Source organism: Rhamphochromis sp. 'chilingali', assembly GCF_963969265.1.
Source record: "Rhamphochromis sp. 'chilingali' genome assembly, chromosome: 4".
Lineage (NCBI taxonomy): Eukaryota > Metazoa > Chordata > Actinopteri > Cichliformes > Cichlidae > Rhamphochromis > Rhamphochromis sp. 'chilingali'.
This window is the reverse complement of record NC_137948.1, coordinates 18,704,794-18,730,374: the sequence shown is the minus strand read 5'-3', so window position 1 is coordinate 18,730,374 and position 25,581 is coordinate 18,704,794. Positions and strand designations below refer to the sequence as shown.

General features: G+C 40.5%; 2 protein-coding genes across 13 annotated transcripts in view; one reads left to right on the top strand and one right to left on the bottom strand.

The window, feature by feature from the left end:
• kdm4c (lysine (K)-specific demethylase 4C) overlaps positions 1-5,948 on the bottom strand; it is a 30,699-nt gene extending 24,751 nt beyond the window's left edge. For 5 of the 8 annotated variants that reach the window (XM_080879916.1, XM_080879915.1, XM_080879914.1 and 2 more), the window contains exons 1-5: positions 5,802-5,947; positions 4,038-4,204; positions 3,618-3,793; positions 2,763-2,877; positions 855-1,048 (exon numbers count right to left, since the gene is read on the bottom strand). In XM_080879916.1, the coding sequence (XP_080736042.1) occupies positions 855-1,048; positions 2,763-2,877; positions 3,618-3,793; positions 4,038-4,181 (629 nt within the window). In that variant the 5' untranslated portion in view covers positions 4,182-4,204; positions 5,802-5,947. Of the gene's footprint in view, positions 1-854; positions 1,049-2,762; positions 2,878-3,617; positions 3,794-4,037; positions 4,205-5,118; positions 5,725-5,801 lie in introns of those variants that run through there. The other 3 variants (XR_013971344.1, XM_080879917.1, XM_080879913.1) reach the window with 3 other exon arrangements.
• On the top strand, positions 5,877-25,384 carry ecpas (Ecm29 proteasome adaptor and scaffold). 5 transcript variants are annotated; one of them, XM_080879911.1, is made up of 50 exons: positions 5,877-6,014; positions 7,300-7,396; positions 8,120-8,250; positions 8,508-8,624; positions 8,937-9,055; positions 9,178-9,327; positions 9,445-9,622; positions 11,472-11,611; positions 11,838-11,916; positions 12,029-12,148; positions 12,313-12,398; positions 12,495-12,570; positions 12,662-12,711; positions 12,811-12,877; positions 13,022-13,144; positions 13,260-13,363; positions 13,552-13,675; positions 13,769-13,849; positions 13,985-14,201; positions 14,480-14,571; positions 14,750-14,884; positions 14,987-15,158; positions 15,379-15,551; positions 15,728-15,829; positions 16,098-16,221; positions 16,544-16,689; positions 16,925-16,979; positions 17,083-17,197; positions 18,835-18,903; positions 19,069-19,186; positions 19,268-19,435; positions 19,576-19,655; positions 19,809-19,914; positions 20,045-20,092; positions 20,176-20,294; positions 20,526-20,676; positions 20,763-20,828; positions 20,941-21,030; positions 21,175-21,241; positions 21,333-21,424; positions 21,514-21,580; positions 21,703-21,900; positions 22,130-22,341; positions 22,420-22,463; positions 22,548-22,740; positions 22,847-23,003; positions 23,422-23,527; positions 23,615-23,703; positions 23,789-23,860; positions 24,536-25,384. In XM_080879911.1, the coding sequence occupies exons 2-50, from the start codon at positions 7,375-7,377 to the stop codon at positions 24,673-24,675; spliced, it is 5,550 nt and encodes a 1,849-aa protein (XP_080736037.1). In that variant the 5' UTR covers positions 5,877-6,014; positions 7,300-7,374; the 3' UTR covers positions 24,676-25,384. The 5 variants fall into 5 exon arrangements, with proteins under 5 accessions (XP_080736037.1, XP_080736033.1, XP_080736034.1 ...); XM_080879907.1 differs by having other exon boundaries at positions 16,098-16,236; XM_080879908.1 differs by having other exon boundaries at positions 5,881-6,014; positions 7,297-7,396; positions 16,098-16,236.
• Positions 25,385-25,581: the final 197 nt, after the last annotated feature.

The following is a 25,581-nucleotide window of genomic DNA, read 5'->3' as shown; positions in this document are numbered from 1 at the left end:
GAGACTTGTTAACAGAGTTGAAGTGTTCAATGTATTGTATTATTGCACAGCAGAATTCTCTATTCTTTTTGCATTTGGTTCCTCTACTGAAATCTAGAATTTGGCTTTCCAAACCATCTACCATCCACCTTCAACCACTTATCTGGGTTTGGGTTCATGGAGCAAGCAGTCTAAGCAGAGAAGCCAAGACCCCGCTCTATCTGGACAGCCTCCAGCTCATCCAGAGGGATGCTGAGATGCTTCCAAGACAGTTGAGAGATATCATCTCTCCAACCAGTCCTGGGTCTGCCCCAGGGCCTCCTCCAGGTAGGAAGTGCCTGAAACACCTCGCCTGTATCCTAATTAGATGCTTTCTCCTCAACTGGCTGCTTTTCAGTGTGGAAGAGTAAAGACTCCAAGTTCCTCCTGAATGACCAAGTGTCCTTACCCTGTCTCGAAAGTAACCCAGCCACCACTCAAAGGAAGCTCAGTGTAACCATGAGGTCATCCTTTTGTCTCACAAGACACAGCCCTTGGCCATAAGTGGAGGTAGGAACAAAGATCGACTGGAAAAAAACCCCAATTTGACTATTCTTTAATGATCAACGCCTTCTGTGCTCTGAACCTTGATTGCATTTATTATTTAAGGACTTCGATATAATGCTTTTAAAGGGCTGTAATCACCTTTAGCTTCAAATTTCTCATTTTTGTCTAATTTGTCTGCCTGGTTAATAGAAAAGAGAAAAAGGACTGATACAATCTGTGAAACATTGTTAGATTAGACCTTCTTGCTGTAGGAGTCAGATTATAACTCAGTGACGAATAGAAAACACAAAAATGATTCCATCTCCTACTAATCACTGTTCCTTACTCACCAAGATTTGGGCTCTCCAAAGTGAAGGTAGTTGATGCTGTAAAGGTCCATATCTTCGGTGTGCCAGGAGAAGGTAGTCTTCCACATACCAAAGTATAGATATGGAGTGTTGACACCCTGAATGGAAACACCGCAGTCCTCCTCTATAACATCCAGGATAGAGTTCAGGTGGGCAATGTTCCACTCATCCACATCCTAGAAAATGAGAAACAGGCTTTAGACCTGGGTTACAGATTGGTACCGCAGTTGATGATGGCATTTTAAATCCAATCACTATCAGCTCAGCTACACAAAGAGACAAGTGCGCTGTGTCGCTAAAGTGCTGCTCGACATGTTTTGACCTTCAGTTGTTCAAGCCAGCAATGAAGAAATGCTACTCAGGCTTCCAATCACTCTATATTAATAGAAACCGCACTATTCACTGATTTTACTGGGGGTCAACAATGCAGTGCAAAACTGGAGGATTTGTAATGACTATTGAAGTCCCTGTGTAGAAGATCCTTCTGATTACTTTCATTATTCTGGTGTATTTGTGTGCATGTAGAAATGTCAAACAGTTCCAATATTGATATACAGTAAAGTGTGAGTTGTTGGACAGTGACACGTTTAAAATGTCAATTTTCCCTTTGTACTCCACCACAGTGGATTTTAAATCAAGCAATCGAGATATGATCAAAGTGCAGACTTTCAGCTTTTATTTAACAAAACTATTTGCATTACCAAACTAGGAATTGCAGCTATTTGTATACATACTCCCTCATTTTTAAAGGCTCAGAACTAATCGGTGAAAAAAAGCTAACCATTATTAAATATAAGGATTGGTTTTAACACTTGGCCAAAAATCCTTTGGAGTCAATCATTGCCCGAAATCTTGATCTGACAGACGTCACCAAATACTGCGCTTCCTCCACTGAGGTGCTCTGCTGAGCCTTTACTACCTGTTTCTGGGTATTTCCGCATTCAGTTGTGTATTTAATAAGTGAAAAGCTGCTCTATTGTGCTGGGGTTAATTGACTTTCTTGTGCATTGAATGATGTCCCATTTCTTTCCATTGCTTTTGCAGTATGCTTTGTCATTATCCACGTGGACCATAGGCGTCAGCCTAATTACATTTGGCCCGCGAAGCCATACCAAATTACTATTAGAGCTGGCCTACTGGTATTATACAGCTAATATATATATTGTTTAGTATTAAGCTTTGCTTGTTCCATATTCAGTTTTTCAGCAAAACGTGTTTGAGTCCATAAGAAAAGATTCATTCTTATATCTGGAGGAATAAATATATTTCAATAAATATTAACGTTAGCCCGCGACTTTGTTCCAGTTTTGAATTTTGTCCCACTGTGTATTTGAGTTTGACACCCCTGACGTGTACTGTGAAGTGCTGTCTAATCAGCTTTGCAGTATTTGCCTGAATCTGTTTCTTCCTTTCTCAATACTCTTCTCTATCCATCATTGTGGTAAAAGTGAATTTTCATTTCATGTGTCCAAATGATTTTTCCAGGACTGTTCTGGCTATTTTAGATGTTTTCTGTCAAAGTTTAATCCAGACTTCTTGTTTTTGAGTGTAACCAGTGATTTGCACCTTGTTGTAACTCTCTGTATTTCCATTCATGAAGGTAGACTTTGACACTTGTTTCACAAGTCACTAAATACATGTTCCACACTCATCAAGTTCAAATATTATCTGCTTCATTCGTCATGAAATAACAAAGGAACAGGCCATGAACCTGATCGTCAGTCAATTTAATTTTGTTATTATTTTGCTTACGATAAAACGAATTGTAAAAACTCAGCAGGGAATGTAATAAGAGAAAGCTAAACTAGAAAGGTTGGCTTTAGCATCAGCATGCATTTAAAAAAAAAAAAAAAGAAGAAGCAAAAACAGAGAGAAGAAAGATCCATCTACCTCATCGTAGAGGCTGCCACTGACATCAGCACCATATATGGGTGAAACAAAAGTGAGGTTCTTCCAATACTTCCTCTCAAGGTCTTCATAATTCAGGTAGCGAGGCGTACAGTACCTGTGAGAAAAAGAAAGAAATTTCATTTGACATTAGACAGCGATCCTTGTACAAGTACTTTGCTGTGGTCTAAACCGGAGACGCAGAATCAGAGCTACTGACACCAACACCAAAGCAACTTATTTCTACTCTTAACTTTGTTTTAATAATATTTGCTATGCTTGCGTTTTTTCGCTAGATTTAGTATCCTATTTTTATTTTACTTTACTGATGTGAGCTTCTTTACATCATGCTTACTTCTCTATTCAGTTTTTACATAGTCTTTAATTTAAACATTTACCTTTTTTAAAAATTCACTTTTATTGTATTTTTGATTTTTATTTATGGCTTTTTGTATATTAAGCTTTTCACATTGCTTTCTATGGTATGTGCGTAATTTTTTACATATTGAGCTTCTTTGTTTGATTCGTGTTTATTTACTGCTCTTTCTGTTTACTTGACCTCCTTTTTATGTAATTTTAACCTTATTAAGCTTTCATTCATTTCATTTCATTCTCCTTTATTCTATTTTGTTAATGGTCATGTTTAATACTGTTTTGCCAGCTTGTGGTCAATTTCTCTTTATTAGTATAAGACAAAACCTTACAGGCCTTTTACAAAGGTTTGTAAATACTCAAACTCTGAAGAAATTGGGTTTTGGCTGTGACAACATCAAAATGAAACATTTGTGTGAAATTAAGAACTATTCCTCCTGATTATTAGAGTTAACGAAGCATGTAAACCAGTTAGTTAAAACTCACATGTCACTGTTGGCCAATCGTCTGAACTCCTGCACCGTCAGAGGTTTTTTCTGGATGTTGTATTGAATGAAGAGCCCTGATTGGCCAGCCACCATCTGCTGAATTGGAGCATCGATGACCAAATCATCTATGTCATCATAGGTGCGACGGGGCTTCCAGCCTTTAGGAGGAATTACCTGAAGGATAAACAGAGGAATCAAAAACAACGATGTAGGAAATTTATTCAAAAGAAAAAGTCAGTTCCTTGTGCATTTACATGTCACACTATACATCATTCTTCCTTTTCTTCTTTTGATTGACTAAATCCAACTTCGGTTCAAACTACGTATAAAATGTAAACCCACTCACTAAGATAAGGTAACAATATGATAAGTTTAAAAAAAAATAACTGTCCAAGGTCTGATTCAACTCACTACTTACCTTAGCCAGGCCTGCCCGATGTGCACCCTGAGACTCCATATAAACCAGATACTTGTTGAAGTCCTTGAACTCTTCCATAGTGGGCCTGAAGGTCATAATCTTGCAGGTGGGGTTTGCAGCGGTATGCACCTCTGCTCCCGCCATCCTGCCACCTTACCAGGTAAAACCTGAGGAGAAAGAAAAACAGAAGATATTGATGATGTTCCAACATTAATGTGAATTTTGTATGAATTTTAAAATTCACATAAAAAGTATCTGTCAAAATACTTTACCCCTATACTGTCTATGGTTAGTGAAAATGCAGGGTATTAGTTAGTTATTTAGAGTGAATTTCAAGAGTGGCGCAACAAGAGGACAGATGGTTTTGCACCCCCAGCACCAAGTCTTGTTACAAATGCAAAATACAATGCAAAATGCCATTTAACAATTGTTCACCTCCTATTTCACTTTTTCCACACTCATCACAATGATATATAATTTCAAACAGCTTCACTATAGTTATAATGTTAGAAATTCTTTAGTTTTTCTGACGATTGCAAAAAATACAAATCGCATTACTAGAAGATCTTGTGCTCATTAGCAGGGTAACTGACTTGCGTGTAACCGACAGGTTCGCCACTAGATGGAGATAGAGATTCGACAACTGTGGATGTGATCTAGTGATCCTTTTGCTCATGCCAACAACCCTTTTCAGATTTTTGTCCCTTCCACCCATCCCACTCCCAACTCTGAGGTTCCTGTGTATCCAGACAAAGGATCAACGGGTGAAGCTGTTGTGTTTGTTTGGCCTTATACTTCTTTATAAGGCTACTTCACTGCAATCTACATTATATGCGACCCAATTAGTGGTATGCAACCTAATTATGTAATAGGCAATCACAGGCTGGAGCAAGTTTTCTGGGAGGAGAGTTAAAAAATGCTTAAGCACAATGTTTACATCCTTACTCTTTGTCGGGGTGTTAAAACAATCGTTTTAAAACCCTGCATAACCTCTGTCTGGCATAATATATATATATATATATATATATATATATATATAGGGATAAATATCTCCATTAAATCACAGCAGAATTGTACTTACGTATTAATAACACTGCATGAACGCTTCTGGCTTTGCTGATCTTTGTTGTCTGCCAACAAGCTAACTAGCCAACTAGCCTACGTTTTGTTAGGATGCCAAATAATGGCTGAACAAACAGCGCAGCTTGCTAGCTCGGCTGACTAGCTCGCTTATATTTAAATGATACCCACCGGCTTTAATTTAATGTGTGCTCGTGGGGCATTGCGGCTCAACAGTATTTGGTGCTAACAGTTAGAGAGGGCAAAGCATTACAAAGTGTTAAGTTAAGCCACCTATCGCGTTAGCTAACTTCTTACTGCACGAGTCAATGAGATTTAAATGCCCCTCACAAGAAGGCTGCACACAGGCCTGTAGCTACCCCCTTCGCCACTTTATGTAGTGCAGAACATTTCATCTAGCACTTCTCTACTGTTATGTGTTATGCAAGTTTAGCAACAGACCAACAAACAAAGCCAAAACATACACCGCGAGAAGTCCAGTGGCATGAGAGCGTGCCAACTTGTGTTTGTGGCAGTGCTAACGCTTAGCTGTTGATAGCTCGGCTAATTCTGCACAGGAGTCACGAAATGCACCCTGCTTTCACACAAACTGGCGCAAAGCTAGCTTCCTCTGCACAATTTTCGCCGGTATTTCACATCATGTCCGCATTAAAGTGTACAGGGTTTTGTTTTGTTTTGTTTTACCTTGATTTAGAAAGACTCGGGTCGTGTTGTTGTTTATCCCCTTCCTTGTTCGTACAGCTGATTCACATGACAGCTGCTGCTGATTCGTGCCGTGCAGAACGGCGGTGTCCCACACCGCCTCCACAGGCACGGCCGTGGTGCAGTAACCTATCCAGGCGCTGTGAGATCTGCGGATCGGGAGGCGAGCCCGTCAACTGGAACGCAGCCAGAGACGTAGGTAGTAAGTGCACCTGCATCCCCAGCGCTAAAAAGTCAAAAAGTGCTGGTCTAATATTTTGTCATTTCTATAGCTGCACCTTGAGGCCCAGAGGTGAAAGTTATTTTTGTTTTTAAAGCTATAAATAAATTTAAAAAAAATCTGGAGTTAATTGTGCAATTTGTAATATCAAGGGCTAAAACAATTAAGCTTAAGTTAAATCCCAAAGGATTTTTTAATAGTAGCTTAACTTAGCCGAGGCTCTTTTAGGCATCTGATGAAAATAAGTTTTGGGTTGCCTGGTTGTGAGAGGTTTGTTAGGTTGGGATTTAATGCTCCAGAATTAGTACGGAATTAGTCATTTATGAATAATTGTACAAAAAAAAGTTATTTCGTGTATCCCCTGGACTGAGGAGAGTAGACAATGAGATTTTGGTGGTGGAAGGAAAAGGTACAAGAACGCATTTGAAGGAAGAGGATGACAAAGAAAAAAGGGGCAGCAGTACTGGAACAAAAGCAAAGGACACAGCTTATAGTGAGTTGTATGCAAGGCTGGACACTAAAGAATAGAGAACTTGTACAGGTTGACTGGCAAAGAAGCTGGTTAGCGTGATTAAGGACAGAGCTGCTAATGAGTGTGCTAGGACGATGGAAGGAGGAGCTGATGGATGAAATGTGAGACATGCTATGATGTATGGTTTGGAGATGATGGTGCTGACAAAAAAAGAGATGGGTGGAGCTAAAGAGGTTAAGCATTTCAATGGAAGTGAGTAGATCAGAAGGACAACTCAAGTTGAGCAGTTTGGAGACAAAGTCAGAGAGGACATGTGCAGAGGAGCAATATATTTGACAAAGGATGCCGAATAACAAGGTGCCAGGTAGGAGGAAAAAAGGAAGACCACAGAGAAGATTCATGAATGTAATGAAGGGGACATGCAGACAGTTGGTGTGACAGAAAAGAATGCCAGTGATAGGGCGATACTGAGTCAAATGAGCAGCTGATGGGAGGAGCAGAAGAAGGGAAGGAGATTGAAGTACTACCTGTCCCCATATGAATCTAATCAATAAAATCTGGGAAATTAATACTAATAATATCTATCTATCTATCTATCTATCTATCTATCTATCTATCTATCTATCTATCTATCTATCTATCTATCTATCTAGTTAGTTGTATTTGTCGTGAGAGCCTGTAGAATAAGAGCATGTAGGATCTGTGCTGCACAATTTAAATGTACAAAACTTCCTTGTGATTCCTTGTGTGTCATTTAATAATTTTTGGTGTCTGGGGTGATGAAGCAGTGGCTTAGGAGTGGCGTCGGTGGATGCAGTAACACTCTCTAAACTGTGGGGGTCGCTGATTGACTTTCTGCAAACATGGCTGCCCAGGATGAACTCAGTAAGTTTCTTTTTGGGTTATTGGCGATTCATATATTTTGTCAAATGTCGCACTCGTGGTTTCTAAAAACGTATCCAGGAAAATGCCTGACCCGCCCTGACAGTTGGGGTGTTTTTTGGTGTAACGCTAAAGCTTCTTGTAGTTAAAAACCAGGGGTAGGTGCGATAGCTAGCTACTAAGCTAACCAGAATGCTATCGTCAGGAGGCCGTTTGCCCAGTCATGGTCAAAAAGAAACTATCACGTAGGCTATTAATATATATCCATTTATGAAACTTTGAAAGTGCGCAGTAACTGCTAGGATATTCGGGGTATTGGGGATTTGACCTGCAGGATGTGACCTTAAGTGAAAAGCTAGTTGAATAATACAGAAACGATCAAATGCGTGAATAGTCTTGTCAGTTGTTGTAGCTAGCTGGGTGCTTGGTGAGCCATGCCAGGAGAAGGAAGGCAGGGCTGGGTGATGGTCGCACCAGCACAGCAGCTGACAGGACGAACTTATCAGCAGAACTGCAGCAACATGCCCGTGAGACCGTTTTAAGCATGCATGTTGCTCTATGTTAAACTGAAGGTCGTAGTCTTTGTGTTGCAGATACCTTACTACTGGGTGAGATACTTGAGTAGAAAGATATTGCGAAATTAGCCATGATGGGGCCAATAATTAGCGTGTGACAAATACTGCCTGGAAAATGAGTTAACAAGGGTGTTATATGTATTTTTGACAGATCAACTGGAACGTGTGTTCCTTCGCCTGGGCCATGCAGAGACAGATGAACAGCTGCAGGACATTATCTCCAAGTTCCTACCCCCTGTTCTCCTCAAGCTCTCCAGCGTTCAAGAGGGGGTGCGGAAGAAAGTAAGAAGGGTGTAGCCTGTCTCTGTTACTTAAGAGATTATAATGACTGCATTACAAGGGAGATGTGTTTATAAACTGCAGTATCATTACTTCAAAGTTCAGCCCAGAAAAAAATTATTTGAAGGTATAGCAGAGATATAGACTCAGTTCTCTAGATGCAAAGGTTCTTCAAGGAGCTTAGATCCCTTTTACTTTGTTTATGCATCTGTCTTATTTAACTACATAATAAAATGTGGAAACTGCGTATTCTCTGCTAGGTAATGGAGTTGTTGGTCCACCTGAATAAGAGGATAAAAAGCCGGCCTAAGATTCAACTTCCAGTAGAAACTTTGCTTGTGCAGTACCAAGACCCTGCAGCTGCCTCTTTCGTTACGGTAAGAATCTCATATTAGGATGTTTGCCATATAGTGGAGGATCTCGTGTTTGCCTTGTGGGCGTGATTGCCTTATGGGCCAATGAACATCGTTGGTAAGGTATCACACAGTTACCACATGGGATTTAATCAGATCAGTGTTTTTGTCCCTTTGTTTTGTTTTGTTTTAAAAACACAATTTAATACACATGATTGAATTGACGTTTATGTGGGGTTTTTTTTTAAATCTAGTTAGTGATCCTAGATTGACTTGTGTTTTTAAAAATTGGCCTATTATTGAGAGCAGAGTTTTGATGGTCACATTTATACGCAGAATTTCACCATCATCTACATTAAAATGGGCTACCCTCGTCTGGAGGTGGTAAAACAGTGTGAGCTAGCCCAGACCCTCATCACTGCCATGGAAGGAAAACCACAGCCACAGCAGGACAGGTAAGGGGATGTATCCAAACACCCATTTTGGATATGGTTGTGTGACATGTGTGTTAAGCAATCTTGAGATATCAGCTTATTATTTTTAATTTAATTTGTCTATACTCTATGTTCTCTCTTAGTCTGATGCACCTGCTGATCCCTACTCTTTACCACATAAAGTATCCTACTGACACCTCCAAGAGTGCTTCTCTGTTTAACCTAACTGAGCGGCCAAAGACAATGCACCTGCTGTTGGAGTTCATGTTAGATGTTTTACTGATGCCTTATGGGTGAGTTGACGATTCATAAGCGAATAAGGGTTGCAGACCTACCTCTGGTGAAATTAATTCCTTGCGAGAAGTATTTTTACCACAAATTGTTGACCTGTAGTGTCCTTCTCCTCCTAGGTTTGTGCTGAATGAATCTCCAACTCGCCCCGCTCCCTCCTCCTCCCAGGGTACTTCTGGAGATGGGACAGTGGCTGCGAGTAGTCAGGGTCTCCCACAGCCTCCTCCAGGGATGAGTGTTTATGCTGCCAAGAGGGTGATTGGAGAAGCCCAGTGGAATGCTGAACAGCTGGAGCAGGTATACAAACTGAACTGGGAGGATGAGAACTGGCTTTATATGTTTATCTGTTTGGAAAGGTAATATGCTCAGTGTTTGGGCAGGCCGGCCAAGTATATTTATGCCCATCTGAGTATGTTTGGTGACTTGTTTTTTAGGGGTGCAACGATACTCGTATAGATATTGAACCGTTCGATACAGTGCTTTTGGTTCGGTACGCATATGTATCGAACAATACAACATTTTTTATTTATTTTATCAACTTTTCTTCAATGGATCTGCGTTCGACTACTCTGCCTAGGCTGCACTGTTGAGTGCAGTTCCACTGAGCGCAACGCAAGCTAGCAAGACAGAAGCTAAGCTTGCAACATGGCAACTGCCTCAACGCTACCTGAAATTGAACCTCCCCCACCCTCATTCAGATCTGGCGTTTGGAACTATCTTGGTTTTCATGTGAAGCATGACCCTGATGGTAAGCTTCACATGAAAACAAAAGTAAAACAGTATGTCAGATGTGCCAAGCAATGCTCAATTTGTGGGAACTAGTGCGTTAGCGCAGTTAGCTCGTTAACGTGTTGACGCCGTCCAGCCCCACGCACGGGGGGCGATCCGCGGTAACTCGTTAACGGAGATTTGCCGCGTTATGGCGTTAATGTCATTTTAACGAGATTAACGCTGACAGCACTAGTGGGAACACAACAAATATGACTGCACATTTACGCCGACATCATCCTAGTGCAAAGACAAGTGGAAGCAGACAAAAACAACAAGCATGCATGCTACAAACTTTACCCGAGTCATTTAGACAGCCGTTAGCACATGATTCTCCTTATGGGGACCTGATATGTTTAATATGCTGCTGAGAATATAGCCCAGAAGAAGCGTATAGTATAGCTTTTATTTTGGAAAGAGCCATTTCTCTGTAATAAACTCTCTTTTCCAAAGATGAGTGATTTCTCCATCAGATAGATTTATTTTGTTGTTTCAGCAACATTAAGTTTAAAAACTGTACTTTTGAGTTAAAATATATATTTATAATTTTAATAAATGACAAATTAAAAAGGCATGAACATTTTTTTTGTATCGAAAAAATATTGAACCGTGACACCAAAGTATCGAACCGAACCGTGAATTTTGTGTATCTTGCACCTGTATTGTTTTTGTCTGTCTGTGTGGATAGCTCAATGTCCTGTTGATTTGGTAGATTTGGTCCCCCTTGCCAATGTTTTGAAAGTTCAGTTGTTTACCAACTAATCTAGGCCATCCCAGTCTTTTGCTAGTCAGGTGACTTTAATGACAATCCTGAATATCATTCACTGTCATTCATTGGAATAGTGCCCAACTATACCATTGTGCACTGCAGTTAACAAAGACAATCCCTGGGTTTCATTGTAACTGAGTTTCATGTTCATCAAAACATGCAGTAGGTGGATAACTATACTGAGATCACAGATGATGCAGAGAATGACAAAAACGACCAGCTGCAGTTCAGCACTGTGCATTTGAAGTCCATCTGCAGGCGTAAAGAGTAACTGGAGATGATTATTGCTGTACACATGCAGTGCTTGTGCCTCCGCTTGTGGATGCATACAGGTTATCGGCACAAAAATATTCAAATCTGCGGGAAACACTGATATGGAGGGGGGTTTTTTGTAAGGCAAATCTTTGAATAGCTTCTAAACATTCAGGTTAGAATCAGTTATGTCTATAAATTTTCCACCTTCACCCCTAATTTGACTGTTTGGTATAATTTCTTCAGAGCAATTTCTTCTGTAATGTATATTTTTTAATATAAATGTGGACGGTGAAGCACCATGTGGCATGTTTACTATGACTAAATAGTTCCTTGTTGTGTACTTGGTTCCAACAGTGTAAACTGGGAATAGTGAAGTTCATTGAGGCAAAGCAAGTCCCAGAAGTGGAGACGGTGGTCCACCTGGTGGTGGCGTCAAGTGACACCAGACACAGTGTGGCCACTGCAGCTGATCTGGAGCTGAAGAGCAAACAAAGGTAGGCCATGAAACTTGATTTATGTCTGTGTTTGTATTTGCATCACCAAGTCCTCCACTTTTAAGTGCTCCTTTTGTCCGGTAGTTTATACAACTTAACAGTTTCCTAGATTTTGTAAAAATAATTTTTAAAAAGTCAGACTTTTTCAAGTATTTCTGAGGAGCTGAATAAACTGTCAAACTGTCATTCCTATCATTAGTAATGCACTTGTTTTGTAATGTTTCAGCATCATCGACTGGAACAATCCTCTGATTATCAACAAGATGTTCAAAGTGTATCTGGGGGATGTCCCTCTTAAAACAAAGGTTTGTCAACTCAAACTCAACATTTAAACTCTCTTTTTTTTAACATAACCTGTGAACATAAGTATTTTCTTGACCCGTAGAAATGTAAAATCCCTTTATATGTATACTGTAGGGGGGCGGCATGAAGCAAGAGCTGAAACATGAGCCAGTAAGCACAAGAGTTAAGCTGAAGATCCTGCCGCATCTTCTACGCTCACGTCTGGCTGCAGAGTGCTTTCCAGCTAATATCCAGGTACGATCTGTGATGCTTCTGGCCATGTTTTCTTTTTTTATTCAGTGTGAAGTTTGTTTTAGTGTATCCAGATAACTCTGATATATGGGTATTTTTCAGGTACTGCCATGCAAAACAGTAAACTTTCCAGATTTTCTCACTAGTTTGCTTTCTGTCCTCTGTAGGTTGTTTATGACGGTCTGTTTGGGGCCAGCACAAACAACAAACTGCTGTCTCTCACCCTACAGTTTGTCCATCATATCTGCATGGTGTAAGTCTTTTCTTCGTCTTCCTACAGATACATCTGTCTTCATCAGTGTGTTTCAAGTAATTAAAAGCTGATTCTGTCTCTCTGATTTTTCATTAGATGCCCTGACACTAATAAGCCTTTAGGGCTAATGTTGCTTAATGGTCTTACCAAGCTCATCAATGAATACAAGGAGGTAAAATGCAAGACATAAATAATGTGAAGTTCATACAGGGTCGCGCACTTTAATTTGAAATATACTTACTGGGAAACACTTGTCTTTGCAGGATCCTAAGTTACTGTGTGTTGCTTACTCTGCTGTTGGAAAGCTGTCAAGGTATAAGGAAATAATGAACTATTTCTTTATTTAAACATTTCCAGTTTTGCATTGTATTTCAAATGATGTAATACAAAATATCTCGGTCCTCTGTTCTAGTCGTATGCCTCAGCTCTTCACAAAGGACATTGCACTTGTGCAGCAGTTCTTTGAGTCCATGTGTAAGGTAGGGGAAAGACGTTGCAGTGAAAACTGAGTACCAAGCAACTAATGCATTACAAGATATTGGCACTCACAGTCCATATAAAATTATTGCCTTAAACTCTATTCTTGTGCATCTGGTATTGAAATTTCTAAAATTCCTCTTCAGGAAGAAGCTGATGTCCGTCTAGCTATTCAGGAGGCTTTGTCTATGATGGTTGGAGCTTACGCTAACCTCCAAGGAGCACTGCTCAACCTAATGGAGGCCCTGGTGGCTGCATATATTGGAAAGGTGAGAGGCAGAACTGGTAGAATAAACTTTAATCTTGGTGGGTTTAATAAGTAGAAATGAGGCAAATCAAACACTCGTATAGTTCTTTGTTGTTTTTTGTTTTGTTTTGTAACAGCCAGAGGTGCAGGTTCGCCAGGTGGCCATGAAGTTTGCCAGCACGGTCTTTGCTCCTGATCATGTGCCATCAAGATACCTACTGCTGCTGGCTGCTGGAGACCCGTAAGTTTGAAAAACACAGTAATCTTTCGTGTGGTGGTAAATAAATGACAAGAACACACAGTAAACATTTTACTGGGTCATGAAATTATTGATAGTACAAAGAAGAAGCTTTGAGCTTAAACTAAAATGTGTCCTAGGTGTACTTACCTGCAGAAAAGCTTGAAGTGTCTTATTTTTCTGTGTTGTAGAAGAGAAGAGGTGTCTGGGGAGGCCCAGAGGGTGCTGAGGGCTTTCCATACCAAGAGCTCAGAGAAGGAGGGACCAAAACCTATGCCCTCCTTTCCTGATATGGTGGCTTATATCCAGGAGAAAGTGAGGCTCTGAGCATGTTCTCCAAGTTTCTCATGATGGTGTTTTTACTAAGACGTTTTAAATCTTAAGTCTCTGCACTTTTGTCTTTATTAGGCCGCTCAGCGAATCAAGACTCCAGCTAAGTACATTGTGGGAACTTCCACAATTCCTTTCAACCCCTCTGCATTTGGCGAGGTAAATATGAATTTGTTATGACCTCACGGCATCTATTAATCGTGACACTGGCCCATCTTATAGTCTTATACCTCTTATACCTGTGCTAGATGCTTGTCTTCTAATCCGTCTCATTTCCGTTTCCTGTTGTCCCAGATCATGCTCTACCTGAGGATGTGTTTAGCCCACAGTGCCGGGGCCATGCCCATGTCCACACGCTTGTCAGACATGCAGGATGATGCCCCTGCCATTGGCCGCTATGTCCACACGCTGCTGTTTTCTGACTCTCAGCCCTCAGGGTCAAAGGGCTCTGAAGCAAATCCTGTACATGTCTACATGGATCTTCTGCAGCAGCTGCTCTCTGCTGTAGGAGGTGAGGAAGCACTTAGTTATTAAACAATCAAGCAGTTTTTGGAACTTTTTTTTTTTTGCTCTGAAAATGTGCAGTGAATATTTAAGTAACCAAAAAATCTCTTGACTCTTAAAAATTGCAAGTATCTTCTGTTCAAGAAGACTGTCTCTTTGATAAAAGACTGCAAAATTCAGTTTGTGCTTCATGTAAATAAGTTGTGTTCCTTTAAGAATCCATGTGCATTTCCAGGTATTTATGTTTGTCAGGAAATTGTACTTAATGTAATAATCTCTTAACAGGAATCCCTGTCATGTACTGTTTACTGGAGGTTGTGTCTGTGTGCCCGGAGAAACTGGCTCCCAGATTTGCTGATAAAATCGACTGGATTAAAGTGAGTATCATAAATATGTGGGATGTTAGTGCCAATATGGGTATTTACTATTTCACAAATGAGACAGATACCAGATAATCCAGCTGCTCAGCTGTGTTGTGATATTGTAAAACCATCAGCCTAGTGCACATTTTACAGATCTCATCGCTGTAATAGCAGATGTTTTTTTCCCCCCCAGAGTCTGATGAACACAAACAAGGAGGACATGAGGGAGCTGGCAGCCCAGCTGTATGCTGTTGTGGTTTCGACTATGACTGGCAACGAGTTGCAGAAGGCCGTGCAGAACCTCGTCAAAATCACCAAAGACAACCACGTAATGCCACTTTGTTGCTACACAGCCGTTCGTAGCTTCATTTATTTTATAGCTGTGAAAATTTACCTTGCATTAATGTTTACTTGCTTTGTCAAATCACAGAGCCCTGAAACTCAGCATGGTGCCATCTTGGCTCTTGGCTATATGGTCGGAAGGAACATGAGCAGGAAAAAAGCTGCCACATCCATTGATTCGACAGAAAACATGGGGCAGCAAATGAACATCTCTTCCCAGGAAGATGATGAACTTGCTGCCATGGCAACAAAGACAATTGGTATGTAATTATTTCACATCAGCTTCATTCATTTACTGATTTGGTAACTGTTGGAGTACCAAAAACTGATGCTAAATTTTATTTTGCCTATACTGTAATGATTATACAGTATTTTTTTTTAATTCCTTAGTTTTTAGTTGACAGTTTTAAAGTTTATATCATAAATAATGATTCGCTTCTTTGTATGCTGTTTGATCCATTTTTGTTCATGTTCGTCAAGGTTCCTTCCTGGACAACAGCAGTGCAATGCTGGCTATAGCAGCCTGTACAGCTCTGGGGGAAATTGGGCGTAATGGCCACCTGCTGATCCCTGCAGAGGGAGAGGGCTTGACTAAACTCTCTGTTGTAGAAAACCTGCTGGCCCGCATTCCCTCTGGCAAGGAGAGTACAAAGGTATTCTAGAAATCTAATCGAAAAAATGGCTACTGAGAGGCACTTTCCAGTGATCGTTACTGGCACACATTATATCAGTGGTTTATTTGCACTGTATAAATTAATGATATGTCGGGTCCTTAGATTTTCTTGCCTACTTTTTTATCTTGATCATCATGTTTGTGTCTTTGTTCCAGATGAAGGAACGAGCCATCATGACCTTGGGTTATCTGCCAGTGGGAGATGAAGATTTCCCTCATCAGAAGAAGCTGCTGCAGGGACTTATGGACTCTGTAGAGGTATGAAACATACTGATGGATAGTACATTTTTAAAAGACTAGGTTCAAATGAATAGGTGTAATTGGTAGCTTAAGGTTTGTTTGTTTTTTAACATTTTACTTTTTGAGGTCAGGGTAATGAATCGGGCTGTATTGAGGTGGTTATTTTTGCACAGATATGCTGGTATTGTCTCTAAACATTTCTACTTGAGCTGTCACTCGGCTTAACAACTCGTTGCTGGCAGCAGTACTCAAATTTTTTTTTTTTTACATTCTCAATCTTTCCAAGGCCAAGCAGGTGGAGCTACAATTCACAGTAGGAGAGGCCATAACAAGTGGTGCAGTAGGGACCAGTTCTGGAGCTGCCAGAGATCCATGGACCTGCACCGAGGACCATTACACTCCACCACAGAGTACATTTCTAAAATGTAGTCCCAGCTTGTATTGTGCTTTTAACATTTTTTTTTTATCTGTTAATGAATTTTGCCATTTCTGAAGTTCACACTACTCTGATTTGGTTCTCCAGTATAGTGGCACGCTTACTGTCCACTCTGCATGACCATATTCAGCTTTATACCAGCAGTCGTCCTAATGAAATCCATGGTTATCTTTTCTGTCTGACATTATTTTGAATTTTCTGAGCATAAATTCACCTGCAGCAGTCCATTTTTATCTAAAAGCTGAATGTTTTATCCACAAAAGTTTTAATTTCCACTTTTTCCTTTCTGCTGACAGATGTAAAAAACAATGATGTGGTTCCCTGGGTCCTTAACGCCATCCTGACCAAGTATATAACCAGCCAGAACCCCCACGTCCGGCAGGCAGCCTGCATCTGGCTGCTTTCCCTTGTCAAGAAGCTCAGCCAGCACAAGGAGATTACGGTGTGTATTTTTAACCCCAAAATTGAGACTCGGGGTGAAATGTAAATTAAAAACAGAATGCAATGATTTGCAGATCTTGTGAGACCGTAGAAAACATATCAGATGTTTGAAATGTGAAATTGTACCTTTCTGGGAAAAATATTCATGTGCCAAAGTCTTTAGTGTGCAAATTTAATTTCTTTATGCACGTATGTCAAATACCCGTAATTTTGTTTCTCTTCTTTAACTCTTACAGTCACATTTGAAAGAGATTCAGGGGGCCTTTATCTCTGTTCTCTCAGACCCTGACGGTAAGATCAGAGTCAAGTCTAAGTGAACTGTTTGATCAGCTCATTACTTGCTAGCTTTGTGCCTGTGCACTTCCTCACGCTTCACTCTTCCTCTTTCATTCAGAGTTGAGTCAGGATGTGGCATCTAAAGGCCTTGGTCTGGTCTATGAGATGGGGGGAGAGGGTGACCAGCAGGAACTGGTGTCCACTCTTGTTGAAACGCTCATGACTGGTAAAAGGTGAGTGGATGGTTGGGTTGAGTACAGATTCAACAGCTTCAAGCTTGTGCATGAATGAGGGAAAAATCTAGAAACAGGTTTATTGTTTTGAAACAAACTGTTAGACCGTAGTGCATGTTGAATGAGGTCCTCCACATACCCAGCTGAAAGCTAAAATGGTCTAAAGATACAGTTAATTTTATTTTTTTTACTGCAAGTGTTGATAAGTTTGTGTACAGAATAAAAAATTAGAAGAAATGGGAATGGAATATTATGGACTCACAAAGATGCTGCTCAGTTTCCTGGGTTAACCCTTTAAAACCGATCGGAGCGGGCACGCTCCGTTTTGTGCAACTACTTTAAAATCCCGGTAGCTCTGCAACCATGTGAGCTAGCGCAATAATTTTTTTTGCATATGAAACTGGAGGAGTTGTACTTACATCTTATGCCATCAGCTTGTCCTCGGTCACAGTTTCCTTCCACATAAAGCTTTGCAAAAACTGCATACAAAGCGCTTGCAGCAACAAAAACATAATATTCCAGAAACACGCCTTGCTGATCCGATCAGCTGTTCATAACACTTCCTACGTTGGAATAGACGTCAGCGCGAACTATCGCATGTCCGCCATGACCTGCCCGAAACCGGAAGTGACGTAATTTTTGCGGAAATGTAGTTTTTATTACCGTCAGGGCCTCATGAGCCTATACTGGTGTTTTTAAAAGTTATGTTTGACTTTATGACTTTCTGTGTTGTTTCTGGGATGCTTAGGACTCATATTGCACTGCTGGAAATATTTTATTTTGATATATATGCTGTTTTTGCACTATAATATTTATTTTCGTTTTTTCTGCAGTGTATAAAAATTGGTGTTTTTCAAAAATAAAACTATGAAGACACTCAAAATAAATTTCCTGTGGTAGGAAACTATTTTGTGCAACTTTTCTGTATTTACAGTTTTGAGGGATAAGCCTCTTAAATTTCTCTAACTAGAAATATATGTTAAAAAAAAACAAAACGATTTTCAATTTTTTTGTAGTTTATTGCACTTTTTTGCAATTTATGTAATTACTATGCACTTAATGCATACATATTATTAAAATTTAGGCTGTAATGGTTGTAATGATGTATAGCAACTTGAAATGCTCCCAAAAATGGCTCCACAGCATGTAAAAATATAATATAAGCTCTGGCGGGCTTTGTTCTATGGTAGGTCTTAAAGGGTTAAGACCTCTGAATGTATCTGTTTCACAGAGCTGACTGACTCGACTTGGATCATAAAGCAGTGGATTCACAAAATGTTTAAAAAAGAAGTCTAAAAATAAATAATTTAAATGGTCCATTAAGCACTGTGGGAGGACTAATGATTAGCTAATGTGCACCATGGGCAGGATGAACACATGCATCGAGCTTCTGTCAAATTTTGCGCTTTTAAAAATAGAACAAAAGCAATATATTGTTGTGGGTGTCCTTCAGTTTCCACCTAAAGTTGTGCTCGATCCAGGCAGGTTTGTTGGTCTCCAGTGGTTTGTCAGGGAAACTTGAAATTGTGATTGAAACCAGTGTTAAACTGAAGAAGGACAAAGATTGTAACAAGCTTACAATCGTGTCTTGCATTGGGCTAATTGTTAAATCATTATTTATTTTTTTTTGTAAACAGAGTGAAACATGCAGTCTCAGGGGATACAGAGGTGTTCCAAGGAGAAGGTTTGGGGAAAACACCTGATGGGTAAGGCATATCACCTCTACTGGCATTTTTAGCTCCTATTTCAGTGAAAGTGTAATAAATATATTCATGCTTTTTAAAATGTATTTAATCTTTGTGCTCAGTTTGCACACATTCACCCTTCTTGGCCTACTTCTGTACATAATCTGTATTCATGGTTTCTGGCAGTCACGGTTTGTCCACATACAAGGAGCTGTGTTCATTGGCCAGCGACCTGAACCAACCAGATCTTGTGTACAAATTTATGAACCTAGCCAATCATCATGCCATGTGGAACTCTCGCAAGGTATCATGTTTGTATTCACCAGTTTTTACATCCGTGACATCCATGCCCCTTCCAACCTGATCATGCCTATCCTCCTTTCAGGGAGCAGCTTTTGGTTTCCACATGATCGCAGCTAAAGCCGGGGAACAGCTGGCTCCATTCCTGCCTCAGATAATTCCTCGTCTGTACCGCTACCAGTTTGATCCCAACCTTAGCATTCGCCAGGCCATGACAAGCATCTGGGATGCTTTGGTCACTGATAAGACCCTGGTAAGAGCTGATTGTTGTACATTTGCATCCATTAAAAAAACAAACTACAAAACATTACTTGTCTTTAGAAAAAAAATGGTTGTAGACATAGTTGTTTAGTTACATGTGCCTGCTTGCTTGCTTGTTCTGATTTATTACAGGTGGATAAGTATCTCAAAGAGATCCTTCAGGATGTGATTTCTAATTTGACCAACAACGCCTGGCGAGTGCGAGAGTCCAGGTCCATGTACACTTATATTAAAAAAAATAAGATCATCAGCCTTGGCTTTTGACTTTGTTAACTTGCATTAGAATGGATGCTTTGTTAATAATGTTTGCAGTTTGTTTAGAATAAGATTTAAAGGCTAAACGTTTATGTGAATTTTTCTTTCAGCTGCCTGGCCTTAAATGACCTGATTCGAGGCCGTCAGGCTGATGACCTTATTGATCACCTGGCAGAAATATGGGAGACCCTGTTTAGAGTCCTTGATGACATCAAGGTAGGAAGGAAGTGATCAGAGATCAGTGTTTCTTTCATTGATGTGGCACAAAGGTTTGAATTCGTTCACTGATGCATAACAAAAAAAATAAAATGTACATTATTACAAAGTAAAAAAAATTTCTGTTTAGGAGTCTGTGAGGAAGGCTGCAGACCTAACACTGAAAACACTCAGTAAGGTAAAGCTGTTTGCCACAACTTTGGCCTGTGTATGTGTTTGTGTGTACATGTGTGCTTGTCTGAGTACCTTTTCTCTCTCCAGGTGTGCACCCGTATGTGTGAGTCTACAGGCTCTGGAGCCCAGAGAACTGTGGCGGTGATTTTACCCACCCTACTGGAAAAAGGCATTGTTAGCAATGTCGCAGAGGTTCGCTCACTCAGGTAATATCTTGGTTTGGTTTTTCCTCTGTGGCAGTCTTTTAATGTAAACTTGTGCTTTAATTCTAGTTTTAATTCTAGTAAAATGTTTTAGTAGTAGTACCTTTCCGCTTTTCCAACATGGCACGATGCTAACTTTAATTCATCATTCGGTCATCACGTTACCAGGTCGTAATTTTTTGCTGTATAATTGTGTGTTCTGTTCTCTCAACAATCTCTTTTTTTCCAAATCAGTATCCAGACCCTGGTGAAGATCAGTAAGACTGCCGGTGCCAGACTAAGGCCCCATGCTTCCCGGTTAATCCCAGCTCTGTTGGAGTCCCTCAGCACTCTGGAGCCTCAGGTCCTCAACTACCTGAGTCTCCGAGCCACAGAGCAGGAAAAGGTAACCTCAGCACTCGCCTCCATAAAAAAATCGAAGCCTATAAGTTTATTAAAAGTTGTCATGAGTTATTATTACTCTACTTCTAGAGTGCCATGGATGCTGCCAGACTAAGTGCTGCCAAATCCTCTCCAATGATGGAGACTGTTAACATGGTAAAAAACAAAACAGCCTTACTAATTAATTAAGTAGATGTGTCACAAAGAGGTGCCTTATTTAAAGTGTTACAAAAGCATGTGACATATATTTTGCTGTCTTTGTATTCAGTGTCTGCAGCACCTGGATGTTGCTGTTCTGGGAGAACTGGTTCCCAGACTCTGTGAGCTGCTTAAGAGTGGAGTAGGTTTGGGCACCAAGGTAAAAAACACAGTTATTTAGCTTTCTTTGCATCATCATACCGATCTTTCGTACATTTGCCTTTTTTCCACACAGTGGCTCTTTCCTTTCTTTTCTTTTTTTCTACCAAGGTGTTTACCTGCTACTCTTTGTCTCTCCTCACAGGGTGGCTGTGCTAGTGTAATTGTTTCCCTCACAGTGCAGTGTCCACAGGATCTGACCCCACACTCAGGTACAGGACAAGTTTGAATCTGTTCATCTAGTTTGTGTATTGGATGATGGAAGTGTGGTGTTAACTGTGATAACTGTTTTTGTTTCCTCAGGTAAACTTATGAGCTCCCTGCTGAATGGCATCCATGACAGAAGCACTGTAGTACAGAAAGCTTATGCCTTTGCTTTGGGACACCTGGTCAGGGTGAGCAGCAATTGTGATAAGTAATCTTGTTGATGATTTAGAAATAATGATTTGTTAAAGTCATAAGGACATCTGTTTTCTCCCATCAGTCAGCAAAAGACAGCAGTGTAGAAAAACTACTGCTGAAACTCAACACCTGGTACTTGGAGAAAGAAGGTGAGAAAGTAAAATATGTCTATATTTCTCCCAGCTGCTCTATATTTGAAAACACAAGAAGTTGGTTTACTAAATTCAGTGCTAGCTTTCAGACTCTGCTCTTTGTGTTTTCTTGCTCCCAGAGAATGTGTACAAGTCATCCTGTGCACTGACAGTACATGCAATCAGCCACTACAGTCCAGATGTGCTGAAAGGGCATGCGGGAGTGGCCCTGCCACTGGCTTTCCTGGGCATGCATCAGGCACCGGGTCCTGATGAGGACAAAGGAGAGAGCCATGATGCCACGCTGTGGTCTGAGGTGTGGCAGGAGAACGTTCCAGGTGAGGAAAATCCAGACAGCATTAATGAAAATTATGCATTACTGATTAATCTGCTGCAATACACTGAACATATAAAGGAAACAAAGCAAATCTTCCTGTTTTACAAGGTTTCTGTTTTACCAACTAATCCTTTCAGCTTCAGATGTGCTGTATATTTGTGATGGTGTCTTTTTGTGATGACATAAAGATTTAATTCTGTTTCCACTTCTTTAAACTTTTTTCTAATCAGGAAGCTTTGGAGGCATCAGACTGTACATGACCGAGCTGATTGCCATCACACAGAAAGCGCTGCAGTCCCAGTCCTGGAAGATGAAGGCTCAGGGTGCAGCTGCCATGGCAACTGTTGCCAAGGAACAGACAGGCTCACTGGTGGCGCCACACCTCGGCTTGGTGCTGACAGCTTTAATGCAGGGTCTATCTGGGCGCACGTGGGCTGGCAAGGTAATGATATGTAATATACCTGAAGAAAACAAGAAAGTGTTCATTTTATTTTTCTATTTTAAACTATTTTTGTTCCAGGAGGAGCTTTTGAAAGCCATTGGATCTGTAGTGTCCAAATGCAGGTAAAAAGTCTCTCACAGCCTTTTCTTTGTATGTTTTCTTCCAAGTACATCACAACATTTCTTGTCACACTTCTTCCATTTCAGCACGGAGCTACAGAAGCCTTGCAGCGGCCAGCCCACCATCTCTGAGGTGTTGGAGGTTGTGCTGAAGGAATGTCGTAAGGAGAATCTCGTGTACAAAATTGCTTCTCTGCGCTGTGCTGGGGACGTGCTCCACAGCAGCCAGGAGGACCGTTTCGCCGACATGGCAGAGATCCTTTTCCCTCTAATCAAGAAGGTTGAAACCTCCCTACTGCCTCTTGAATATGAATATTAAAATATTGATGCCATATTTTGCAAAAGTCTTTTAATGAACTCAACCTGTCTTAATAATTTTACAACAGAGCAGTCCAGAGAGTGGTGTTGGATCCCCAAGATCACTGGAAGACGACGACGACGATGATGATAAAGATGTGAAGGAGAAAGAGCTGCAGACCGAAGCTATTATTTGTGCTTTTGAGACTCTTGGAAAAGGTTGGCCAAGAAAGCCCGAGACTCAGAGTAAGTTTATTCTCACAAGAGACAAAACTGAACCCCAAATTTGTTTTGACATATTGTATATGGCATTTAAAGAAATGGGAATGTAGGACCAGCTCAAAAATGTTGTCCCCTTAATTGACACCATTCTTTCCCTTTGTCTACTTTTTAGACGTATTATAAGCCACTACATGTATCTTGGATTTTTAAGTTATCTGGCAGAACTTCCACAAATTTCTTACCACAGAATGGGCAAGAAATGTGTTTGAGCTGATTGAAAGATCTGCAAGTAATGTTCTCAACTGTGTGTGTGTGTGTGTGTGTGTGTGTGTGTGTGTGTGTGTGTGTGTGTGTGTGTGTGTGTGTGTGTGTGTGTGTGTGTGTGTGTGTGTGTGTGTGTGTGTGTGTGTGTGTGTGTGTGTGTGTGTGTGTGTGTGTGTAGCACGTTTCCAGGCAGAGGTGTGCAATCTGATGTGCGAGAAGCTTAAGCTGAGCACCTGGAAAGTGCAGCTGGCTGTTCTTCAGTCTATGAAGGCATACTTCCAGGGGTAAGCAGCGAAACAAAGAGAAGGTGTTCGACTGGCTGTGAAGAAAAAAAAATGATTAAAAGGCATTGAGCTGTTTTTTCGTTGCAGGTTACTGCTGCTAGAAAAGGGTAATGACGACTTGAATTCATTGTCAGAGATTCTCACAGAGACCTGTGCTGCTCTCACATATCCTTTAGGTAAGCCCTTCACTACGTCCTGGTACTTTGTTTTATAGTTTATACGCATGCGTTTCATGCCCAACTGTGCTGCTTTTCTATCCAGAAAACAAGAGTTACTCCTCTGTGAGGACCGAGGCCCTGTCAGTCGTGGATGTGATCGTCAAGAGAACTGGAGGTAAATATCGATTCCTGCTTATATACAAGCATGTATTTTGTTTTTCAGTTTTATTCTTGGGCGATGTAGCGTTATTCTTTTTCTAGCATCTCCATTTGATCATAAGGTTTTACAGTAGTGAGGTTTGCTCTGAATTAAGGTTCAGACTTGTTCCACATATGCATAAATGACATTTGTAAAGCCTCAAACACCCTGAAACTTGTATTATTTGCAGATGATATGAACGTGTTTTGTTCAGGTCAGAGTTTACAGCAGCTTTTAGAGGGAATCATAACAGAAAAGAATAAGTTCAAATGTTCTTTGATATGAGCAAATAGTCACTAAATTTAAACAAAAGAAAGATTGTGTGGTGAGGGAAGAGCTAAGTGTAAAAAAAAAAAAGTATAGACAGCAATGAGGAGCATGTGTAGTCTTAAAGCACTATATGGATCAAGCAGAGTATTAAAAATTGATGTGGTTGTATTATACATTAAAAATTGATAATTACATATTATAAAAAGGAACACTTTTGGATTGCTGTAGTTAAAGAATTGTAGATCGTGTGTACATATTCGTGTTTGAGTGATTTCATGTTTTGATTTTTTTAATGTGTGATTACATTTATTACTCATATGTTGAAATAAAGATTTGATCGATTGACTGATGATATTTCTGTGCTTTCTCTGATATGAACAGAGAGTGAACAGTGGGATTGTGTGTCTGTGAAGAGCCGGGAGCAGCTGCAGCGCTCCCTGTCGACGCTGCAGTCCGACAGCAGGCCTGATTTGCGGGATAAGGCCCAGGAGCTGCGCAGACACATCCAAAGCCAACCTTGAGCGCACAGCGGCAAGAACATACAGCATCGGTGTCTCTTTTTTTCCTTCTTCATCAGTGACCATACATTAGCACACTTCCCCGACCTCTTTGATGCTCTGAGATTCACAAATATCCCACTCTATAATAATAATAATTCCCATGAGCTGCGATGCTGGGTTGCCCAAGAGACTCCCACCTGTTTATGCAGACTGTTTCATGTTTATGGCTGGCAAAGCTTGAAGAGACTAACAAACCTTGCTCTACATCTGCACTCAGTGACATGTTGAAGGGCGAGGCTGTTATCGTAACTTGTTGAGATTTATTTGTTTAAATGGACAGTAAGCTGACGATAAATGATATATAAACCAGTGTGTTAGGTTTGTGGACACTGTTTTCCTGTAGCCCCAATTTTGGGAGCTTTACTGCTGTCGTGGGTTTGCCTAACATTGGAAACTACAGAAGGTTGCGCACCTTAGTCGACAAGGATGGAGGGGGGGGGGGGCTTTTCAGGGGTTGTGAACACCATCACTGCTTAGTGGTGAAAGGACGGGGGCTACTGGAGAACTCTTGGGATCTTAAAAAAAATTAAGGTTTTTTGCCTGATGGATGAGCAAGACGTAAGGCTATTTTGTGAAGTCTTTTAAAAACAAAAACCTGCTGTCAACTTCAAAGAGATGCTATAGTTGTTTGAATTTGTCCCTGAATAAATAAAATCCCCTTAATAATTTGCACCAATTACTCTTCACTTAATTCCAAATAGGCTCTGTATTAAAACCACATGTTTAAGCGCTTTCAGCCTCAGTGGAAGGCACTAGGAACAAATGCACTCAATGAGTGTAACTCCTCGTAAGGCAAAACACCTTACGATTAGCTTTTTTTTTTATGCTGATATCAGCCTGCTATGGTGTCACTAATGTCTAGGGCAG

Coding starts and splice junctions, on each gene's coding strand:
- ecpas (XM_080879907.1), top strand. CDS start 7,375: ATGGCTGCCCAGGATGAACTCA. Junction 9,623..11,471: donor ATGCTGAACAGCTGGAGCAG/GTATACAAACTG, acceptor TGGTTCCAACAG/TGTAAACTGGGAATAGTGAA. Junction 22,464..22,547: donor TCTGTAGTGTCCAAATGCAG/GTAAAAAGTCTC, acceptor CTTCCATTTCAG/CACGGAGCTACAGAAGCCTT.